The sequence below is a fragment of the Schistocerca piceifrons genome, chromosome 3 (genome assembly GCF_021461385.2).
Source record: "Schistocerca piceifrons isolate TAMUIC-IGC-003096 chromosome 3, iqSchPice1.1, whole genome shotgun sequence".
In the NCBI taxonomy this organism is placed as follows: domain Eukaryota; kingdom Metazoa; phylum Arthropoda; class Insecta; order Orthoptera; family Acrididae; genus Schistocerca; species Schistocerca piceifrons.
The window spans coordinates 367,940,687-367,965,352 of NC_060140.1; the positions used below are offsets into that span (position 1 = coordinate 367,940,687).

General features: G+C 41.7%; 1 protein-coding gene across 1 annotated transcript in view; it reads left to right on the plus strand.

The window, feature by feature from the left end:
- Positions 1–22,785: 22,785 nt before the first annotated feature.
- The window catches only part of LOC124788663 (protein gooseberry-neuro-like), a 123,577-nt gene continuing 121,696 nt past the window's right edge, over positions 22,786–24,666 (plus strand). The window contains exon 1 of the mRNA XM_047255939.1: positions 22,786–22,933. Within this exon, the coding sequence (XP_047111895.1) occupies positions 22,876–22,933 (58 nt within the window). The 5' untranslated portion in view covers positions 22,786–22,875. The remainder of the gene's footprint in view (positions 22,934–24,666) is intronic.

Genomic DNA, 24,666 nt, shown 5'->3' on the forward strand with positions numbered 1-24,666 from the left:
GGCCAAACACTGACGAGCACTGCAACTGAAGTTCCTATAATGTGAAAACATAGCAATGTCGCAACATAAGTTGTCCTGGCCGAATTTTGACGAAAAAGTGTCTTATACTTGGACCAGTACGGTAGTAGCAACTGCCGTCGGTTGCGAAATGTACTGCGCTCATTAAAATTGCGGCATCCAGGAGCGATAGCAAGAAACAGAATTTTTCTTACTGTGCATATCTATCATAATAGGGTGAATATAGAATTAATATTGTAGGTCACTTGGGGCTATATTCGGTGCGAAATTTAGCACATTGGGTAGTTGCCTAATTCAGGGTAGCTGAATATCTCCCTTGCTTGGAGCTGCACTCCGTAACTCCCCTCGGTAACCCGCAGCGAAGGTTATTCTGGTACATCATTGTGAGTTTAGCGCCGGTGTTAATAACGTTTCGTTCTTCACAGCTATTTTTGCATTGTGATGTAGATAAACACTTTCTACAGAGTTCAGCTGAAGTCCTTCCTCAAGCCAAGTAAGACGTACTTTCAAAGTAATGCACAAGAGAGAGTAGTTTGCAGCATGTTCTTTGTTATGGAATTGATAAAACGTGTCGTCCACAGTTCACTTAAGAGTCCGAACAGGCCTTCGAAGGCCCAACGGTACCGCCCGGCCTCCGTGGCATCCTCTCAGCCCAGGGGCGTCACTGGATGCGGATACGGAGGGGCGTGGGGACAGCACACCGCTCTCTCGGCCGTTGTCAGTTTTCGTGGCCGGAGCCGCTACTCCTCAGTCAAGTAGCTCCTCAGTTTGCCTCACAAGGGCTGAGTGCACCCCGCTTGCCAACACCTTTCGGCAGACCGGACGGTCACCCATCCAAGTGCTAGCCCAACCCGACAGCGCTTAACTGGGAGCCAGTGTTAACACTGCGGCAAGGCCGTTGGCACTTAAGAGTTAGGTTGTCCCTAAATAGAAGTAAGCGATGGTCCCTAATAGCGAGTTGTAATAGGCTGCACTATTTCGGACACCCGAAATTTGGCGTCAGTTAATACAAACAGATGTTTCCAATTTTTCTGCCAGATGCCACCTTTCCAGTGTTTGTGAGCCGAAGACGCTGGGCAATTGATGGGTTGAGCATACTGCAGAACTGCAACAATGGAAGTGGCTGCAAATGGTTACAAAAAATGTGGGATCTATCCTTGTGGCCCCATCGTTTCTACAGCAATGGATTTTCCTCCTCAGCAATCTGCAGCAAATTCTGATAAGGGCTCAGAAGCCACATCAGAGCCATTGTCGACTGCAGTTCATGGAATTCAGAAAACAGTGGTTTCTTTTCTACTTTTGAAAGTACCCCACATCCTGTAGGTCCAGCATCAGAGCCAACACCAAGAGCAGGTAAAGCAGTAGTATTTACGTGAACTCTTTTTAAAAATGAGCCCGTGGCTAAAGGGAGAAAGAAAGCAAGTACCAAGACTACAGGGAAGACACCAGCTTCAACAAAACCTACTCCAGGAGCCTCATTTGATGTATCTGACATATCTTCGACATTTGGTGCTACCTATAGGAAGTTCTTCGTAAGAAAGAACAAAAAAGTTGTGAAGCAGCAGAATCATGCTAAGGAAAACTCCGATTCAAGCGCTGATGGAACCATGCTGAAAAACCCATAGTTTACTGCGAACAACTGTGTCAACTGATACTTCTAAAGAGACTGGGATTAAGTTCATCGGTTGCTTTCACTGATGATATGAGCTTTGTGCAGGTGTCGATGATGACACTAGGAATATTTTTAAATTTTACTTCCGCATCGGAAAACATAAAGCCTGAGCGTTTTTTTAACGTCTGCAGAGTAACCGACAGTTATGCAGCACTCTTTATTTTTGAAACATACATTTTGTGCGAATAAAGGATATGATACTAATTCATTGAATTTTAGATTTTATTTACAAGCTGTGATTAGGAAACCCGAAAATCGTAAATTAGTAACCATATTTTTCGGAGATAAAAATTACACATTTTAATTCTGTGTTCGGCTATTACAGAGTGAGAAATTACTAGGAAGTTTTTTTGCAAGAGTAGTAGGGGGGAGTTTCCGATGTTGGACCGTTGCCTAAGTTGCGCCATCTTCGTATTCGACAGTGTACTGGTAACTTAAATTTTGAATTGGCTCTACTGGAGAGAAATATTGTCGAGGTATTGTGGCAAAGCGGGCAGCCAATGAAGCGAGAACAGTTGGCATTATTTTACACCACTGGCCATTAAAATTGCTACACCAAGAAGAAATGCAGAAGATAAACGGGTATTCATTGGACAAATATATTATACTAGAACTGACATGTGATTACATTTTCACGCAATTTGGGTGCATAGATCCTGAGAAATCAGTACCCAGAACAACCACCTCTGTCCGTAATAACGGCCTTGATACGCCTGGGCATTGAGTCAAACAGAGCTTGGATGACGTGTACAGGTACAGCTGCCCATGCAGCTTCAACACGATACCACAGTTCAGCAAGAGTAGTGACTGGCGTATTGTGACGAGCCAGTTGCTCGGCCACCACTGTCCAGGTGTTTTCAATTGGTGAGAGATCTGGAGAATGTGCTGGCGAGGGCAGCAGATGAACATTTTCTGTATCCAGAAAGGCCCGTACAGGACCTTCAACATGCGATCGTGCATTATCCTGCTGAAATGTAGGATTTCGCAGGGATCGAATTAAGGGTAGAGCCACAGGTCGTAACACATCTGAAAAGTAACGTCCACTGCCCAAAGTTCCGTCAATGCGAACAAGAGGTGACCGAGACGTGTAACCATCACGCCGGATGATACGCCAGTATGGCGATGACGAATACACGCTTCCAATATGCGTTCACCGCGATGTCGCCAATCACGGATGCGACCATTATGATGCTGTAAGCAGAACCTGGATTCATCCGAATAAATGACGTTTTGCCATTCGTGCACCCAGGTTCGTCGTTGAGTACACCATCGCAGACGCTCTTGTCTGTGATGCAGCGTCAAGGGTAACCGCAGCCACGGTGTCCGAGCTGATAGTCCATGCTGCTGCAAACACCGTCGAACTGTTCGTGCAGATGGTTGTTGTCTTGCAAACGTCCCCATCTGTGGACTCATGGATCCAGACGTGGCTGCACGATACGTTACAGCCATGCCGATAAGATGCCTGCCATCTCGACTGCTAGTGATACGAGGCCGTTGGGATCCAGCAGAACGTTCCGTATTACCCTCCTGAACCCACCGATTCCATATTCTGCTAACAGTCATTGGATCTCGACCAACGCGAGCAGCAATGTCGCGATAGGCTACAATGCGACCTTTATCAAAGTCGGAAACGTGATGGTACGCATTTCTCCTCCTTACACGAGGCATCACAACAACGTTGCCCGGCCGGTGTGGCCGTGCTGTTCTAGGCGCTTCAGAGTGGAACCGCGTGACCGCTACGGTCGCAGGTTCGAATCCTGCCTCGGGCATGGATGTGTGTGATGTCCTTAGGTTAGTTAAGTTTAAGTAGTTCTAAGTCCTAGGTGACTGAAGACCACAGATGTTAAGTCCCATAGTGCTCAGAGCCATTTGAACCATTTTTGAACAATGTTTCACCAGGCAACGCCGGTCAACTGCATTTTGTGAAGGAGAAATCGGTTGGAAACTTTCCTCATGTCATCACATTGTAGGTGTCGCCACCGGCGCCAACGTTGTGTGAATGCTCTGAAAAGCTAATCATTTGCATATCACAGCATCTTCTTCCTGTCGGTTAAATTTCGCGTCTGTAGTGCGTCATCTTCGTGGTGTAGCAATTTTAATGGCCAGTAGTGTATTTTCTTCGGTCTTGCTGCAAGTGTTATGTTACAAATGACTAGCTTTTATATACACTACGAGTAGGTAAATAAATTATCTACAGTATAGTTCGTAAGTTCAATTCATTAGTTAATAATTAAACATCCTAAAACTAGAGTTCAATTTTTTTGTGTTCCTGTAGCGTTATTCGCTTTAATATGGCGTCCAGTTGCCGAAATTGGACCATTGGCTGTTTCCTAATTTGGAGCGGTACAGTTTAGGAGAAACACATAACAAACAATATTAAGTGCATTTTTACAATAAGTAATAGGTACGGGTAATGTTTTTACGTTTTGAAGATTGCTAAACTTTTGCAATAAGTAATAGGTACGGGTAACCTTAACAGGTCTCCATGAGAGCAAAAAGAGGAATTTACGGGAAGTTAGCCGTGCCAGCATACAGAAATGGTGACCATGTACGAGTTTGCTCGTGTATACGGAGTACCCAAAGCTACAAGAAAGAGACATGCTGGTAGAAAAAGCACGTTCTGAAATGAAGTTAATTTATTCGGAAGACAATCAACTTCTACGACTGTGATGAAAAAAGTTATCGCAGACCATCTCCATTTAGTTGAAGAGAGGTTTTTGGATTTACTATCAAAGATGTTCATAAACTTGTATTAGACACAGCAGAGAAATATGAACTAGCTCATTCTTTCAACAGAGAAAAAAAATTGAGGGTAAAAAGTGGTTTTATTCATTTATGAGACGAAATCCACAGCTTTACATCTGTCAGCCAAAAGGAATATCAGTGGCCACAGCAAATGGGTTTGATAGAAAGAATGTGAATTACTTCTTCAACCCCCTTGAGAAAACAGTCAATGAGAATAGAATTACAGCTAACGATATGAATAACGTCGACGAATCTGGATTTGATACGGTTCAAAAAAAGGCAACAAAAATTTACCGCGCAAAACGACAAGCAGCAAGTGGGATCTATCACAAGCGCTGAGCGAGCAGTTAACACCACAGGTGTTTGCGCTGTCAGTACTGCTGGGGACTTTATTCCACTAGTGACTGCATTCAAGCGTAAGAGGACGCTGCAAGAACTTGAAATCTATGCCCCGCCAGCGAATGTAGTTAACATCTCAGACACTGATTACATGAATTCTGCGTTGCAGGTGTTTTGGCTCAAACACGTCAAAAACCATGAGAACTGTAAGAAGGATTTGCCTGTACTCCTGCTACTTGATGATCACACAACACATAGCAGAAATCTAGAGGCTGTTGAGTACGCTCGTGATAATGTTATTATCATGTTGCAGTTACCTGGGCACATTACCCACAAGTTGCAACCACTTGATGTTTCGTTTTTTGCAACTCTTCTAACGTACTTCATTCAAGCCCGGGACAAGTGTTAACATGAAAACATAGGTAAAACTATAACGCAGTATCAGGTATCTTGAGTGATGAATGCAGCCTATTGCCGAGCACCAACGGTTTAAATAGCGGAGAGTGCCTTTCGCTCAGGAGGAATTTGGCCTGTGAATAGGAATGCGTTTCAGATCATCATTTTCCACCAGCTGATTGCTTGAAAACTGATGATAATTTTCTAGAGAAACCCAATTACGAATGTTTAGATAGGAATCTTCTTCAGAAGACATTTCAAGTGACGGCGGGTGCAAGCCTACTACACCCACAAAGGAATTCCAGAAGATTGTGAACAAGGTGTCATCCCTTCCAAATTCATGCAACAAGCTTGCAACTCGAGGAAGAGAAAAAGCACAGAATGCCACTGCAACCACTAGCAGCCCTTATAAGCACCAATTAGAGAAGTCGAACGGTCAAGTAAAGAAACAAAAAGAAGCTAAGACAGTTTTATTTCCCAAAGAGCAGGAGACAAATATCACTGTTGGAAATTCTAGCTGGCTAAGTATTTTGTGTAACAAGCTTAAAGAAGATGACATGATACAGTATGTGGACTATAAATTATGGGTTCATGCATGATGTGCCAATGTGAAGTCCAGCACAAAGAAATTTTTCTGTTCAGATTGCAATTAGACTTCAATGTAACTTGCCATAATTAATCCCAGTTAATAGAAATTATTAGTATATTTCAGTGTGTCAAATTTTCTAATGTTCTTCTTTGAAGCAAGTTTCCTATATTCTTTTATTTTTTTTATTTGAAGCGATTATAGCTATGAGTACGAAAATTATTTCAGTGATTTGCTAATATAATCATGTTAATGATGACGAATATTTCAAACTTTTTTTGTATAACATAGCCTAAGTACCTAAATATATGTTTAATAAATATGTTGAATTGAAGCTTTATTTAAAATATTATAATTCTTATTTATTTTTTACTCGTTCTTTTACCATCTGGCTCAATTTCATCAACTGAAACTCCAAATTAGGCAATCGGTTTCCTAATTTTGACCATTCACACATTTGTAATTTTTAAATGATACCTACGTGTGCTATGTGTTTATTCAAAATATAATACCACTTGATGAAAGTGTGCAACATGTAACTTTTTCTGCTGTACATTTTGTTTCAATTAGATACATAATAAAGGCTTGGAGTATCAAAATAAAGAATTTGTCCAGTGTAGCAACCTTTCCCTAATAGTGTAGCACGTTGTCAATAATTTAAAGACTTCAGATTTACAGATAATTTTAAATCTAAAATAATAAGGCACTTTCCCCTAGTATAGGGCTACAAGGCGGCAACAACATTTGTAACCCGACTAGACATCGGCTCCAGCTGAACGTTGATGACGGATACGGTTGCGACTTTCCACGGTGTTTTGACTCTGCGCCACAGTTCGTCAGGCGTAGTGGCCGAAGAGTGGTGGAGTGCTGGTCTCTAGCGTAGTCCAGGGCCAGATGTTTTCAACCTTTGGGAGATCTTCAGATTGCCCTGGCCAGGGCAGTAGTCTAGTACATTCCATGTCGAGGTAGGTCTGATGCGCGAAGCATGGAACAACTTTCATCTCATGCCTTAGCGAAAGATCTTGCCCAGAACCTGAGAAAATTCTCGTCCTGTGTAAAATCTCTAGTCTGGCCGAAGACTTCTATGCAGTCATAAGTCGACATGTCTCATGTGGCAGCAGAAGAAATGAAAGCTGGTGTTTTTAATTTCACGTTTAAGAAATCATTCACGCAAGAGGCTCGTACAGACATCTTTTTTTGACCGTCGCACAGTGTCCCCTATGGAGGACATGTAACAACCACCCCTGGCGTAAGAAAGTGACTGAAAGAGTTGAAAATAAATAGCCCGCCAGTTAGGGAAGATCTCATTTCGGATTTACAGAGAGTATTCTCTGACGCTAGCTGCTTACTTGGCTTGTATTTATCTCAAATCTCTCGCCTAGAGCAAAGTTCCAAGTGACTGGAAAAAATAAATATGTATACAGGGTGGTCCACTGATAGTGACCGGGCCAAATATCTCCCGAAATAAGCATCAAACGAAAAAACTACAAAGAACGAAACTCGTCTAGCTTGAAGGGGGAAACCAGATGACGCTGTGGTTGGCCCGCTAGATGGCGTTTCCATAGGTCAAACGGATAACAACTGAGTTTTCTTAAATAGGAACCCCCATTTTTATTACATATTCGTGTAGTACCTAAAGAAATACGAATGTTTTAGTTGGGCCACTTTTTTCGCCTTGTGAGAGATGGCGCTGTAATAGTCACAAACGTATAAGTACGTGGTATCACGTAACATTCCACCAGTGCGGACGGTATCTGCTTCGTAATACATTACCCGTGTTAAGATGGACCGTTTAGCAATTGCGGAAAAGGTCGATATCGTATTGATGTATGGCTATTGTGATCAAAATGCCCAACGGGCGTGTGATATGTATGCTGCTCGGTATCCTGGACGACATCATCCAAGTGTCCCGACCGTTCGCCGGGTAGTTACGTCATTTAAGGAAACAGGAAGTGTTCAGCCACATGTGAAACGTCAACCACGACCTCCAACAAATGATGATGTCCAATTAGGTGTTTTAGCTGCTGTCGCGGCTAATCCGCACATCAGTAGCAAACAAATTGCGCGAGAATCGGGAATCTCAAAAACGTCGGTGTTGAGAATGCTACATCAACATCGATTGCACCCGTACCATATTTCTATGCACCAGGAATTGCATGGCGACGACTTTGAACGCCGTGTACAGTTTCGCCACTGGGCACAAGAGAAATTACAGGGCGATGATAGATTTTTTGCACGCGTTCTATTTAGCGACGAAGCGTCATTCACCAACAGCGGTAACGTAAACCGGTCTAATATGCACTACTGGGCAACGGAAAATCCTCGATGGCTGCGACAAGTGGGACTTCAGCGACCTTGGCGGGTTAACGTATGGTGCGGCATTATGGGAGGAAGGATAATTGGCCCCCATTTTATCGATGACAATCTAAATGATGCAATGTATGCGGATTTCCTACGTAATGTTTTATCGATGTTACTATACGACAGAATGGCGATGTACTTCCAACGTGATGGATGTCCGGCACATAGCCCGCGTGCGGTTGAAGTGGTATTGAATAGCATATTTCATGACAGGTGGATTGGTCGTCGAAGCACCATACCAAGGCCCGCTCGTTCACAGGATCTGCCGTCCCCGGATTTCTTTCTGTGGGGAAAGTTGAAGGGTATTTCCCATCGTGATCCACCGACAACGCCTGGCAACTTGCGTCAGCGCATTGTCAATGCATGTGCGAACATTACGGAAGGCGAACTACTCCCTGTTGAGAGGAATGTTGTTACGCGTATTGCCAAATGCATTGAGGTTGAAAAATGGTTCAAATGGCTCTGAGCACTATGGGACTTAACTTCTGAGGCCATCAGCCCCTAGAACTTAGAACTACTTAAACCTAACTAACCTAAGGACATCACACACATCCATGCCCGAGGCAGGATTCGGATCTGCGACCGTAGCGGTCGCGCGGTTTCAGACTGTAGCGCCTAGAACCGCTCGGCCACTTCGGCCGGCGCATTGAGGTTGACGGACATCATTTTGAGTATTTATTGCATTAATGTGGTATTTACAGGTAATCAGGCCGTAACAGCATGCGTTCTCAGAAATGATAAGTTCAGAAAGGTACATGTATCAAATTGAAACAACAGAAATAAAATGTTCAAAAGTACCTACGTTCTGTATTTTAATTTAAAAAACCTACCTGTTACCAACTGTTCGTCTAAAATTGTGAGCCATGTGTTTGTGAATATTACAGCGCCATCAATCACAAAGCGAAAAAAGTAGTCCAACTAAAACGTTCATATTTCTTTACGTACTACACAAATATGTAATAAAAAATGGGGGTTCCTATTTAAAAAATCGCTGTTGATACCCTTTTAACCTATGGCAGCGCCATCTAGAGGGGGCCAACTATAGCGCCTTCTGGTTTCCCCCTTCAAACTAGACAAGTTTCGTTCTTTGTAGTGTTTTCGTTTGACCCTTATTTCGTGAGATATTTGGCCCGGTCACGATCAATGGACCACCCTGTATATATCAGGTGACTCCTATACATAACAAAAGCCCGGACCCGCAAATTTACCAATATCCTTAACATCGGTTTTCTCCAGGATTCTTATGCATATTCTAAGTCCGAATATAATACATCTACATGAGAGAGATTAGCTTGCGTCCACAAAACAATACGGATTTATGAAGAAAGCATCGAGAGTGGAATTTCAACTTGTCATTTTCTCACATGACGTCCTGGGAACTGTGGATGACGTACAACAGGCAAATTCCATATTTCTGGATTTCTGGAAACGGTTTGACGCGGTACCCCACCGTACGCGGTTAACGAACATGTTCTGAGGTATTAGGGTGACTCGAAGGCTTCTGAAGTAATAGAACCCAGTACGTTATTCTGGACGGCGAAAATCAATAAGAGGCAAGGATTTCGTCAGGTTTTACCCAGGAAAGCTGAAAGCTGAGCCGCTCTTGTTTTCTATACGTTCAAATGAACTGACGGGTTGTGTGAGGACCAATTGGTGACTGTTTGCTGATGTCGCTGTTGCATATGAGAGGCAAGGAAATCGATGGTGTACTTTTAATAGGAACCCTACCACCGTTTTTTCTTAACCGTTTTAGGGAAATCACGTAAAATAAATGGATCGTCGGATGAGGACATGACAGCCATCGGAATCAGCAGCACATATAAACAGAGGTACGAAAACTGCACTCAGTATTCGCGCAAACAAAAGAGGTATGAAACTACACTCGGTATCCGCGGAAACTACCTGTTCACTAACAAGAGGTCCGCGCTTATACGTCATCACCGATTGCGTCCAAATTAGTGGTATATGCAGGGCCTCGCCAGAAATGAAACTGACGAAAGTGGGAGCTCCAAACGACCAACCGTCTGAAAAAAAAAAATTATTTTTGGGACAGGGCAGGAGAAGCCTCAGCCATAGCCACTTATGTTTTTGTAGTTTCCAGGAGACGGTTGGCGCAGCTGAAAGAGCGCATAGGGTCATGGTATCGAGACTCCACGTGCAAAATTTTTTTGTTCTTTCGTCTTCATAATTCTCAATACATTGTACTTGGTAATATTTTCATAAAAGACATGAAAAGGAAAGCTAAAGGAAAATTTGGTATTGCAAATAAATTTCCGGGAGGGGATTATAATGTGTACACGAGAACTCTGTATATAGAATTAGATACTATCATTGTTTTACAAATACATGTGATTATTTACGCGTTCTGTCCTGGTAGCCATCGTAAAACGGGGGGAAGCAGTAGTTTCCTCGGCGTCTTCCACACGCCATAAACGCCGGCCGCATTTTTACAATTACATGGTTGTTTTAAGGTTTCTGTGGAAACTCAAACTTAGAATAAATTCATAAAAGATTTTTCTTGACCGCACAGTTTGGCAGCCAGCCACCTCCTCCATCGGAAAAAACTCTCTACACGCCACGACCTATCCGTGCTTCAAATGTCTTGGTTCACCACAGTGGATGACCGCCTGCACTATCACCCTTACTAAGCCTCTAACTTTTGTAGTGTTAGTGCACCTTGTGCGTTTATAACAGTGGTTCCCAGCCTGGGGGTAATTTCCCCCTGAGCCGTAAAACGAAATTTTGTGAGGGGTAAAAACTAAACGATTCTGTTATGCGTCAGTCACGATACTTTTCAAAAGATCATTACTATTATCACAATTTTGTAAGACTAATATTCATTATATAAGTTATAAATAATTACTTTTTCTCACTTAGTAGCATAACTGCGGTGGAGGTTACAGGTTCCTCGCATAGTTCACTACACACATATGTTGTGCTTTGTTCCGTACATCGCTGATGATAAAAGTGAGACATATGGATAACAAATGCTAAATATTTCGAGAAAATATCTTCTCCAAGTTGTAGATAGTAACTGCAGTAGCACAGATATTGTTTCATTACTCGCTTCGACTCACATAAATGAGTTAACTGACAGTAACTGCATATGGGCTACAGTAATGCTGTTCACAGTGTTATAATAATAATAATAATTATTATTATTATTATTATTATTTTTATTATTATTACAGTGGTTAGACACAAAGCATTAATAATTTCTGCCATTTCAGAAGTAAAGAGTGATTCACAAACAGTAAGTATAGTGAACACATCTGAACCTGTTTGATTTTAAATGGAGTTTCAGTGTGCAGGTCAAGCAAGTGCCGCAATAAAGAGAATAATGAAGGGGAAATATTTTTCGTAACAATTGTCTACCCTCACCGTGGATAATTAGCTTTCATATCTGAGAAGGAGTTGTGGTTTGCACATGCGATGCACCACGAATTACTTCGTCATACATTCCAAAAACCCCACCCCTCCCACAAACACACGTACACAAACGAAATATCATTCATCTTTCATAATTTTAAAAATAAAAGTGTTCCAAGAAGTCTTTCATTCTACAGTTTAGTTAGGTGCTGAAGTTGGCGATAATGTATGTGTGTGTGTTGGGGGGACGGGACGATGCCTGGGGGGGGGGGGGGGGGAGGAGCATCAGCTATTGTCTGATCGCACTCAGGGGTAATGGTCTAAGAAAGGTCGGCAACCACTGGTTTATAAGATTAGTTGTTCCACATGAAAGTGTCAACGAGCCAAGTCGCCACTCTAAAGTTTACCCGAATATCATAAAGAAAACGAAAATAGACAGAACCGTGAGTTGGCATAGTTCAAAATAGAAATCAACGTATTGCTGGGGAATACTTAGAACCAAAGATTGTAAGGTGCTTAGATAAACTGATCATCAATGCAGAGCTTAAGATGACGATCGCACAGAAGCGGGACAAGAGGAGGGCAAGAGAAATTATAAACATGTTGGCTGTGATAAAGTAAAATAACATGTAAGAGCGTCGGTTCTTGTGAAGTTGGACCCTTCCTCGGTCTTTTCTATGCGCAGACTTCACTGAGTGCAACATTCGCTGGCCGCTGTTTACAGGAAACCCATATAAACACGAGTTAAGAATTAACAAAACAAAAGCGAAAGTGACAAAGATTATTAAAGAGGCGCGACATGCTGAAACTTGAAATTGGGGATGACGGAGAAGTAGTAGAAGTAAAAGAGTTTTGATGCTTGGAAAGCAATCTAATACAACATGTCGGACAGAAGGCAGACGTAACTTCCTTTAATGGAGGCGCTCTACATGATTTTTTTTTTTTTTTTTTGCCGCTACACCGCAATTGAACTCTATGAGCTTTTTGTTTGAAGTACAAGATTCTATGCATGTGTAACGCGGAGCAATAGAAAATTGGAGAGTAAAATTTGAAAAGTCGTCTGATGGTTCAAGCGCTCACATATAGGCCTAGTAGAAATCGAAGAATAACTATTAACATTTACAAGAGAGGAAAGTAACTTACAGACAAGCCTTGTCACAAGAAGAAACAAGTTTGTCAGGCTTTTGCTAGAGCGTACACACACAATTAAGTAAACGCTGGAAGGAGGATAATAGGAAACACTATAAGGGCAGATAAGGATTGAAATATTTAGTCGATAGTATTGGATGTGATCGGCATGCCAGGACAAAAATATTGGATCAAAAGGGAAACAAAAATTAGTAAAAGACTTACGGCTATCCTGAATGAGATTTTTACTCTGCAGCGGAGTGTGCGCTGATATGAAACTTCTTGGCAGATTAAAACTGTGTGCCAGACCGAGACTCGAACTCGGGACCTTTTGCCTTTCGCGGGCAAGTGCTCTACCAACTGAGCTACCCAAGCGCGACTCACGCCCCGTTCTCACAGCTTAATCTGCCAGGAAGTTTCACTTATGGCTGTATTTCTTTGCTTGTCATTTATACACCGACGTAAAGGCTTCCTGTCTTTTGGTCACGGTCGGTTGACTATCAAATGGTTCCTAACGTTGCCAACATTTCTGAACAATTCTGACGCAGAGATTTTTAAATCAACCATTGTGTTATTGTTGCACGGTTATCAAAAAATGGTTCAAGTGGCTCTGACCACTATGGGACTCAACTGCTTAGGTCATCAGTCCCCTAGAACTACTTAAGCCTAACTAACATAAGGACATCACACACATCCATGCCCGAGGCAAGATTCGAACTTGCGACCGTAGCGGTCGCGTGGTTCCAGACTGTAGCGGCTAGAACCGCTCGGCCACTCTGGCCGGCACATGGTTATCACAATGGATAATACATAGTCTGCACTTGAATTGCGTGGGATAATATGTAAAATAGTTACACAGCATATAATGTCTTAGACAAGACACTGATAACAGCCAACAAAAAAGATTTAGGCTTAGGATGGGTTTGAAGGGAAACTCCGACTTGAAGTGCAAAGTAGTTTTTGAACCTGGATTTCGAATGGCCTTTTCCACTATGCTGCGTACGATTTTTTTTTTTTGTCTTCATAGAGATAGATAAGTGTGTAATACGTGCTATCTGAAACTTAAATAATGGAAATAAGACAACCTATGATACCAAAAGGTTATTTTTTCGTTTCATTTATTGTAGACAAGCGTCTACGTACAAACTAAACAGCTCGTTTCCTCTCCTCTTGGCGGTACTTTGGTGGCTCACTTCTGTATTGTCGTAAGAAATGATAAGTCGTCCTTTTACTAATGTGATGTAGCATCGGTCATCGCGTAGTGAGCAATCAACAGAAAAGGTGAATCGCAAAAGACACTGCCAACATAAATCACAGGTTGCGAGTCCAGCCGGCATTACAGTTTCTGTGAAAAAAATATTCGTAGCCATTATGTGTTCTGTCAATTTGAATTTTCACTACTGGTGAATTATCTGCAATAGTTCATTATCGGTAACTATTTGTCCAAGAATCATTTTATAATGATATGGGCTCAGTGAGTAATGAAAACATAAGCGATACTACGCACCCCGATATCGAAAGACAGTTAAAACTACTACAGGGAAAACACAGCAGGGCCCGAAGAAAGTACAGTTGTATTTTACACATTGTATACGCCACGAAATTAGCTCCTTTCCTAGCTCACATTTGTCGAGCGAGTAGTCCCCAGTGATGGAAAACAGAAGAGGTCACTCTTGTTTACAAAAAGGGTAATAGATCGGATGAGTATAATTGTAGAACAATTAGCTGACAAAGCTGGAATTGCCCGAGTATTCATATTACCAATTTTCTATTACCCCTTTCTCTGCTTATTTATTCTTAGCGGCTCCCGCCCTGTGCGCGTTATTTTCATCCGGTGCGTATATATACGACTGCAGCTGTCTACCGTTATTGTTGAGATAAAAATGAGACGCAAAATCCAGTATTGTCGGTGTAAATCGTTTCCTTTTTTTAAATCTTTGTTCAGAAAGTCTTATTTTGTTCAAAAAAGGTACTTTATTAGGAGAAAAAACTACAAAATATATTACATTAGTAATACTTCAAAGTGTGAAATCTCTCGAAACAAAAATTAAAACATAAAGGCACATTACATTTTACACAAATGTATCTTGTGTCACTTCGTTTATCATGTTTTGCACTTACAATACACCTTCTCTGGGCGGCCTTCTTCTTTGAAGTTCCTGGGATTAGCGAGATAAAGTGGCGCTCGGTTAGGCGTAAGGGATTGTCACCATCAGCCGATCTCCTTCCACGACGTCCCTCTGTATGCGGTTTGTGGTGAATCTCTAGGATCTCCTTGATAAGTTTCTGTTGAAAATCAGATACTGAAATATTTCGTCCTATTTGAGTTTTATATAATGCATGCGCATTGAGCAGAGACAGATCCACCAAATGAAAAAATGCTTTTTTATACCATTTTACAGTTTTTCGTACACATTCTACTGAACTTAGCATCATGTCGCTCCTGTCGACGGTCCCCATATTTTCAGTGTAGCTTACGATGCAAGCTCGTTTTAATTTTGGTTCCTTCGTGGTTCTGTCAATTTTGTCAGTCGCTGTAATTTCGCTTGTATGAAGAGTTGAAAGCATCCTCATTTCCCGCTTGTCCTGCCACTTCAGAGCAAGAAGTTTATCTGTAGACATAAACTCGATCTCGCCATTTCTAAGTTTTTTTGATAAAGCAGGCATGCCTTTGCGGTTTTTTCTCACAGTTCCACAGGAATTAGACACTCTGTCATGCAAATAAGAAAATAACTTTGGGCTAGTTTACCAATTGTCAACATATAATGTGTGCCCTTTACCAAGGTAACGTTCAAGTAAAGTGAGAACAATGCTTCCAGGTATTCCAACATTTACACCAAAGTCAGTTTCTTTTTTTTTACGTCTGTTGCTGCAACCACATAAATAATAAAGTCAAGAATATAACCAGTTTCACAATCACATAACACAAAAAAAATTTACACAAAATCTATGGCGTTAGGAAGGAATGTGCTGCTTGAAGAAGACTAAACTCGTCAATGTACAAATTTTTAAAAGGATAGAAAGCACGTGGAAATACTTTTCTTAAGTGATCCACAATTCGACTTAATTTCCAGATTTTGTCATCTCCAGGGTCCTTACTGTTATTAGCAAAATGTAACATTCTAAGTAACAGAAGATATCTATCTCTCGGGACGATTTGCGCAAACATGGGAGTGGACAGTAACTGATCATTGGTCCAATAACTGTTTATTTCATTTTTTCTCACTTGAGCCATCAGAAAATTTACAGCAAGGAAACAGTAAACTTCGTCACTGTTTGTGTTTTTCCAACGTCGCAGTCTTCATTTTTCACTGGCATCATTGCAAAGGTGTTCATAATATAAATAACATTGCTCAGCTATGTAGCTCACAATTCCTTGGCTAAAAAAAACTTGGAAGCAGTTGTATACAGTACATAAATCATCTAAATTGACGATTTTGTAACCGGAACCACTGTTATCGGAATTATACACTTTAGGGTCCAAATCAGAGTCTTTCCATCTAAAATCAACTGTTTTGTGTTTCTTAGGAGATTTTTCAGGCATACGCTCGGCTCTTCCTCGGAATCGGAGAAAGAATCGACGATAACATCAAAATCTGTATCTGCATTTACTGGTTCAACGTTCGTTGGTTCACAAAATTTTTTTCTATTTGTGGTGACAGATTTATCTGCCAGCTCGTCGTCCTCATTATCTGTCCACCCATAATCAGCTGGATTGGGCATGATGATGTCCTCGTCGTCACTTTGGTTTAGAATACTCAGCAACTCATCGTCTGTAAACGGACGGTAACGTCGAGTCATTTTATTCGGTAACGCCGAAACGGCCGCACACAAACTAGGTAATATAGCGATACGAATAAACTCAGCAGAAAGAGAATTCAGCATTCAATAGTCGTTCAGGTGTTTCCTAGTATTCCAACAATTAAACTGCATACTTGCGCAACAATTACGACTCGCTGGTCCGATTGTCGGAGTTATGCGTAACTATACGACTGACTGTAGCAGGGAACCGCTGTTAAGTATTTTTTATAGCAAATAGTATATATACGTCTGGAGCACTGAAACGATTAGCGTATATTTACGTCTGGAGTAGTGAAAGGGCTAGAAACGAAAACAGAAAATGAACTTTTTCTGTAGTGAAGATCCGAATTTCCGTATATTCGTGAAAACACCTTTCAAATTATGAAATAGTCGTACAAAGGAATACGCATAATATACAAATTTATAAATACAGTATCCAGATTAGGAAACATGATCCCGGACAGTTTCTGCACGCTGGGCGCAGCTGACCCGCGTGCCAACAACGCGATTTTGTAAACGTCTCTATGGTAACGCCTCTTCTCAGCTCTATAGACGGCTATTGTTTTCGCCTAAGCCGTTTGCGCTTCGCAGTTGAAACCTGTTAAGAAGGCTGCCAGTTGTCAGGCGTTTACTTAAATTGATTCTATTGTGGCAATGTCTTAGTAGCACAGAATAAATGTAATGCATGATGCGGCATTTATTGACGGGAATCTCACTGTTTATTATGTCCTGCCTCCTGCTTCCGTTGTAAAAAGAAAAATTTATGTAGGCGTATTCAGCGGCAAAAGATAGATGCAGGTTAACAGGTCAACCAAGCGTTCGATGCTTGCAGATGGTTGTCCTGGATGAGGCTATTTCCACGTTCTCCGTGCAGTTCTTTTGAAATCCAACCTACTGTCTCGGTGTCAATTATTTCTTTCTTAGAGCTTATTACCTAAAGCTGAACAAGAGCTTAAATTTCTAAGTATACTGTATCACTGTCAATTTATGCAATAGTTATTTGTACCACCTACAGTAGGCAGGACATTTAAATTGACACCTTCAATAAATGTGAATAAATTAAATACATGTGTCACTGTCCTATTTCAGTTTCATATTACGTTTCATCGTTGATTCTTTTTATTTCCGTAGTGCTGTAGAATGCTCTGATCTTTGCCGTCCTTGTGGGCTGAAACATAATATTTGAGCACGATATTTGTTTGAATCACCTTTAAATATGCGCTGTATTTTAGTACTGTAAACTTCTCCCGTAACCGAAGGCTGATTTGAACACCCTAGTGCTTTAGTACGCATAACACTACCTGTAGCTCCATAGGCGTTCCCAGAAATTTTTGCAAGGTTTGTGTGTGTATGTTTGTGGGTGGGTGCGTATGGTGAGGGAAGGGGGGAGGCAAGTATAGGAGAGCAAGAGACAAAAACTGTCATAGAATCTCAAGTCACACAGTAACTGCTAACGATACAGTATTGTCTCAGTATGATCAGCGACGTAATTCTTCAACTGACTGAACACGAGATGGGACCCCAAACCACGTTCAGTTGTAGGTCGGATAAAGATAAGATGTGTTACACATACGATAGAAATCGGATAAACTTTTGCTTAGCCAAATAGGAGAAACTACAGAATCTAGCTGATTTGAAAGACTAATGTTTAAAATTGTGGTGAACTAAGTGAAAATACATAAAATATACCACATCTAGTGTGAATGGAAAGAATACAAAGAGTTTCTTTGTAAGTGAACTGAATTCAACATAGCTCACTTTCAGCTTGTGGGCTACCAACCTAATTAAATACGATGAAATGTGGCATAACCTCAGTGAACGACACAGCGATCTGATGTGTAAAACTTGTAGAATATAAAACAATGCGTTACCTCAAACCGATTTTTGTTCATTTTACCACTCACGTGTTTGTCATTCCATCTCTCTGTTGCAAATGCACCATGCTGATGATTACGCCACGGGATAATTGTGTTCGTTTATTATAGTTTTATTACGTTTTTACACCATTTGATGGGAGCTGTCCTAGCTACAAGCTTTTTTTTTGTTTTACTGTACTAGTTTATAATGACAAATGTATCTGATGATGACCGTATGGACCGAAACCGGCGAGAAAATAAAACCAAAACGTTTTCTGATAAAACACTGTTTCATACTCTGCAAATAATGATATGCAAGTGTAGACCTGCTCTTAGAGTAGTTTCCAAGATGCTTCGGAGTCCAGTAGCGGAAGAAATGGCAGACAACAGTGCGTCACTGATTGTGTTGAAATGTAAATTGCAATCGCGGTCGTAGTCAGCAAAGCGTCTTTTACTTTACACGTTTCTAAAATGGGCTATACGTCTCCATTTACACACTGCGAGACTTACAAAGTGCGTGGAGGCGAATGGATTCTCCTGATCCGTACAATAGCCCTTTCCCCATGTGTTGGACAAATCTGGAAGAAACCATTATCTAGCAGTGGATGTCAAATATACAAAGACAATGGGCATTATTTTAAGAATGCGATGATTTTCAGCGTTTAGGAAATGTTGAAAAGTCATGATTGCACACAGCTTCACTACTCCAAAATTTATTGCACAACCGTTTTCAGATGTTAATAGCCATATCTGGCGTCTCCATACAATAGAAAACGGAAATAAGGCTCAGTGCGTCATCACAAATGAAAATAGTAAGCGTAACTGATAACATAAGCAACTAGTTGAGTACTTACAGTGGCCGTGCGGTTCTAAGCTCTTCAGTTTGGAACCGCGTGACCGCTACGGTCGCAGGTTCGAATCCTGCTTCGGGCATGGATGTGTGTGATGTCCTTAGGTTAGGTAGGTTTAAGTAGTTCTAAGTTCTAGGGGACTGATGACCTCAGAAGTTAAGTCCCATAGTGCTCAGAGCCATTTGAACCATTTTTGAGTACTTACACTTTGAAATCGTAATCAGATGTGATACAACTCATAACCACCGTAAATCATCATGACACCATCCAAATTCTTCATTAAACCTAAAAATAAAACCAGATATAGCGCCTTCTAATTTAATGATGAACCAGATGAAAAAACTGAATTAACAAGTGATTTTGAGGAGGATGTGTTCTGTGCCAGTTGTAGTAACGTGACATTCTTGTTGATCTCCAACATGATTTTCTCAGTCATTCTGACTTCTTTTTCCTGTTTCAGGTATTTAATTCTCGGTTCCAAACTAACGTTATGGGAGTGTGAATAAACTATTTTTTGTGAATATTTTCTAGTTTTGATTCCTTAACTTGTTGGCTACCCTGAAGTTAATCAAATGACGATCAGATCATTGAAGCAGACATGTGGCATACATGTTCATGTTAATAACATAAAGAGACGTCTTTGCATATGCTATTGAAATATGCCTGCCGCTTTGGCTCCAAAGCAATCTAAAAATACTTTCGCATGCAACAAGTTTAGTGTGCTTCTTGCCAAATTCTGTTCTTTGTTCGCGGCACATTTTCAAACTCATCACATCAGTTATTATCAAAACTATCAAGTTTCGAATCTTTCCTCCTCTGAGAAAATATCTGCAGATGCCCATGGTTATTCCAATAAATTTTCTTTCAATGCTATTTTCTCTTAAGAAATCACTAGTTCTATGAAACTGTAACTAATGCCGGGCACTTGCCAGCGAAAGGCAAATGTTCCGAGTTCGAGTCTCGGTCCGACACACAGTTTTAATCTGCCAGAAAGTTTCATATCAGCGTACTCCGCTGCAGAGTGAAAATCTCATTCTGGAAACTATGTTCTTAGTTTCTGAATCATAGGAAAAAAGAAATAAAACAACAGTTTAGTTTTATCCGTTTCTGTCACTATAAGGGTGCCGACTTTCCAAAATTTCTGTGGGTGCACATCAATGGCTGAAGCTCCCGTGCCCTTCAAGGGCATTCTCTCAACAAACAAAAAAGTAACAATCCAGATTCTACGTGAAAACAGTTTCATTGAAAGCTTAACGCTGTTATATTAAAATAAATAAGTAAATAACTGTTGATGTTCCATGTATCTAAGATTATCATTTATTATTGCTCAATATTGGCCAGCAGATATTTTAATTAACAACTATTGACGAATGGAGTGGGCATATTGTGGCGTGTCACTTCTAACGAAACATGTAAGAAAGCCGAAAAAACGGGATTCCATTCACAGTATAGTGCGACTATTATTCGGGGGAGTGCCTTTGACTTGGCCAGAGAAAGGCAAGCAACTGGGAAGTATGTTGCATGGTTGCCTTTGCATGAAGACATCTGAAACAAACAGATTTGTTTTAGAGGTTAGAAATTTTAACTTCCATCTCAGTGTTTTAATATTTCATTATTATTACCGTTACACAATGACTAGTGATAAATATTTATTTTATTTTGTTTTTACCAAACTAAACATTTTGCGGGTGCAGCGCATCCACAAGATTATGTGTGTGGGTGCTCGAGCCCCGGCGCATCCACGTACTCGGCGCGAATGCTTTTCAGTGTTTCTTCTGTGACTGTATTAGTTTCGTAAAATAAAGAAAAACCGCCTTCAGTCACAGTCGTGAGTTTACTACGATGCACGATGCATTTAGGGCCCTGGAGGCTTATCTTCAGGTGCTCTGACGGACTACATCGATTATTTTGCCAGATTTAGGTTAATTCTGTCCTGGTAAGATTACAATGGTATATCACAAAGCAGAAACATCGTGAATTCTGCTTCTGGTAAGATTACAATCATGAATTTAAGATCACAAAACTAACATAAATCCAAAATAAAGTAATGTTTCGGTTTGTATTAGTTTTGTATACTTACATCTGCAATTTACCAGCTTTGTAATAAACCATTGTAATCTTATCAGGACGAGAATTAACCTGAATCTGGCAAAATAATCGAAGTAGTCCGTCAAAGCACCTGAAGATGAGCCCCCAGGACTGCAATTGCTTCGTGCACTGAAATAAAATCAAGATTGTGACTAAAGGCGGTTGTTCATTATTTTACGAAAAAAAAACAGATGGCCGTTATTGACACTAGTTCGACTGTGTATTCAGGTAAAATAAATAAAAAATTATTTCCATTAACCTTTAACGAAGAAACGAACATATTAGTTGAAAGGCCGGCCGCTGTGGGCGAGCGGTTCTAGGCTCTTCAGTCAGGAACCGCGCTGCTTCTACGGTCGCAGGTTCGAATCCTGCCTCGTGCATGGATGTTTGTGATGTCCTTAGGTTAGTTAGGTTTAAGTAGTTCTTAGTCTAGGGGACTGATGGCCTCAGATGTTAAGTCCCACAGTGCTTAGAGCCAACTGAAATTATTAATTGAACTTCAGTTACAGAAACACAGTAACTTGTGGTTATTATGATTGTTGTAGCTGTTGTTCTTGTTGTCGTCCTCAGTCCAACGAATGCCTCCACGCTAGTCTATCCTTCCCGAGCCTCTACATTTCCGCGTAACTACTGTAACAGACATCCATTTGAACCTGTTTATTGTTGACAATCCTTCGTCTGGCTCTACAGTTCTTAGCCCCGACACTTCCCTCCATGGATGGTTTGTTGATGATTCAGTAGTAAGCTGTCGTCCGTTCCCTTCCGTTAGTCAAAGTAACTAATATTAAGCAACAACAATAGTTATTGCGCGCAGTGTGATTCGTCTTCCACATTTCACCACATATTTCGCCGTCTCTGAAAGAAATTTGACCGATTAATCGGGATCGTGGCTTTACGGAAAAACTTTTGCCTTGAAGACTACCTGCGGCGTTCAACAGTTCATTCCACTTGTTCGTCTGCGCCCCAAAATATACATGACCGGAACTCTCACAGTTTTCTTCCGCTCATCCACTAATTTTATGTATCTCCGTATGAAACCACTATTTAAAGACGCAACGAATCAGAAAATATACGGCCATTGACTCCACAACACGCGCTTTGAGCGTAAAAGAAACGTCATACATCAAATGCAAATACGCTTTTAATACTAGTCGGTGTGGAGTAGCTCCCCTTTGTGCTGGCGTAATAGCGGCCTGCGCTGCCGGAGTAGCGTGGAAATAGGCGCATCTCATATCGCGCGCCCCCGTCATTACGAGCTCGCTGCTCTAATTGTGGCCGGTAGCTCTTCAGATGTTTTCGAACACGCAATTAGGAAGCGGCTGGCGCGTTACTCCCACTCCCCCACCGCGAGACTCGGCCGGGAGTGGGGGTCGCCACGCCCAAACCTCCCGCGATTGGGCCGCCGCCGGAAGTGGGGCGGAGCTAGAGTGCAATTGGTCGGGCGTTGGCGGGGCTGTAGGCGTGGTCGGAAGTCGCGGAGCGCGCCGGCGGGGCCCCGCGGTGGCTCGCCCCACTCCCCGCCGTAGAAAACGCGTGGGCGTCCCGCGCGGGAGTCAGTCAGTAGCGCGCCGTGCGGCCGTGACGTTGGAGCGTGCTGGCCTGGGAGCAGCCGAACTGTCGCCGGTGTGTGTCACGGGAGCGCGGACGACGTTGGCGGGCTGTGAGATGACTGTTACCAACTTCGGCACGATGCGCCCCTGCTTCGCTGGTTACCCGTTCCAAGGTGAGTGTCTGCGACCGAGTGCGTGCAGTGTCGACGATTTCTGCGTCAACACGGCAGTGTTTTCGACCATGTGTGTCTTCAAGAATTTGTGCGCGAGGGTAACGTGTGCCGAGAACAACCGGATCCTCTGCTTCGAGCATCATTAACGTTTGCAGTGTTAGAGGCAGGCTTCGACCTTAGGACAAAATTCTACAGACTGGGGCAACCCACGAGAAACGATAGTCTTGCACATAACAGTTATTACTGCACCGTGTTTCCTGGTTATCAGTATAACACGACGGGTATAAGCAATCGCTCAAGATATTGGTAACTGAAGTCTTGCGACCGTTAATTTATTACCGTGATTAGCTTGCATACGGAGTGCTTTCCTTGCAGAAGTATTTCAGTTTCGTCAAGTCGCGTACGCTGTCACGCGTTACCTTCTCTTTTATTGGTTTACTCCTGAGTTAACGAAAGGCCGATGTACGGATACGATATTTACTCGTTCATCCCCACGTATGAGAACACTTCACTGTCTATCAACAGAAGCATAAAAATTGCGGTGTCCTTGGGGTTAATAATTTAACACCAATAAAATGTAAATAATTAACCTATCTTCGCTATCTGTTGCCGGAGTTGAGACATGTAATGCGAAAATGCTTCTCCAACATGAGGCAGTTTTTTTCCAGTTCAGACTGCAAATGTTCAGTAAATTGGAGGGGTGAAAACCTCTACTGATTCTTGTACAGCAAAGGATGTGTGTCCAAATTTCTGAGTGTACATTCTGACAGAAAAACACGAGAATTCGTGGACGGCAGTGGTATAATCTTCGTGTGTAGGTTGCACAATTATCAACCACAACATATCTGACAGACAAGTTTTTCATAACGATTGTTTTATTATTTTTTCAACCTCGGGTCAAGCAGATGGTAGATAGCGCAAATTGTAGGTAGCATAACCGCTTTCGACTTTTAAGCCAGTCACTATCAAATGTGATTTTGTTTTTCTTCAAACTTGTAGAGTCATCTTTGAAATCTGTGCGTGTGGAATGAGGTAGAGTTGCCTGATTTTGATGTCGGATGCAAAAGAAATCAACAAAGTTCACATATATCGCAGTGAAGGTCCTTATATATCAAGAGAAGTGATGATGAAGGTGTGATTGCGAAATGTCTATTGCCACAATAAAAACTCTAGAAAAACACAGGACTTTTTTATTTTAAAGCTTTTTATGGTCATCTCTTTTCAGTGTATTATGTAGTAACAAAGAAAACACTTTGAATTGGTTACGACACCGTTTGTATGAACCCAAGTTGAAAAACGTAGTATATGTATTTCGCTTACGGTCACTGTATTCTCCTAAGGCTGTTGAATCACGAGGAGGTGGCTACGATTACTATAACACAGTTTGCGTCTTCCGAGGAAATTACGTACACGTAAGATTTCGCGATCTGTGAATAACTGTAACTGCACAATAGGCCTACTGACCGTATGTTCTAAAACTGGAAGCAGATCCTGTTGAAAACCGTGCGTTCGTGAAGAACAATGTAGTGTTTGGACGCTCAGCACTCGGTTACCGTTCAAAGAGAAGAGGCGCTCTTACTGATGAATACTGCGACTGTGTGTGATTCTTCAGTTTTTCCTGGCGTATTTGTTGATGTAACATTCCACGGGTGTACTGCCGGTTCAAAGTGTCCAACGGTCACATTATTTCGGTGATGAGACTTGTCGCCATTGTCAGCTACATCCGTGGAATG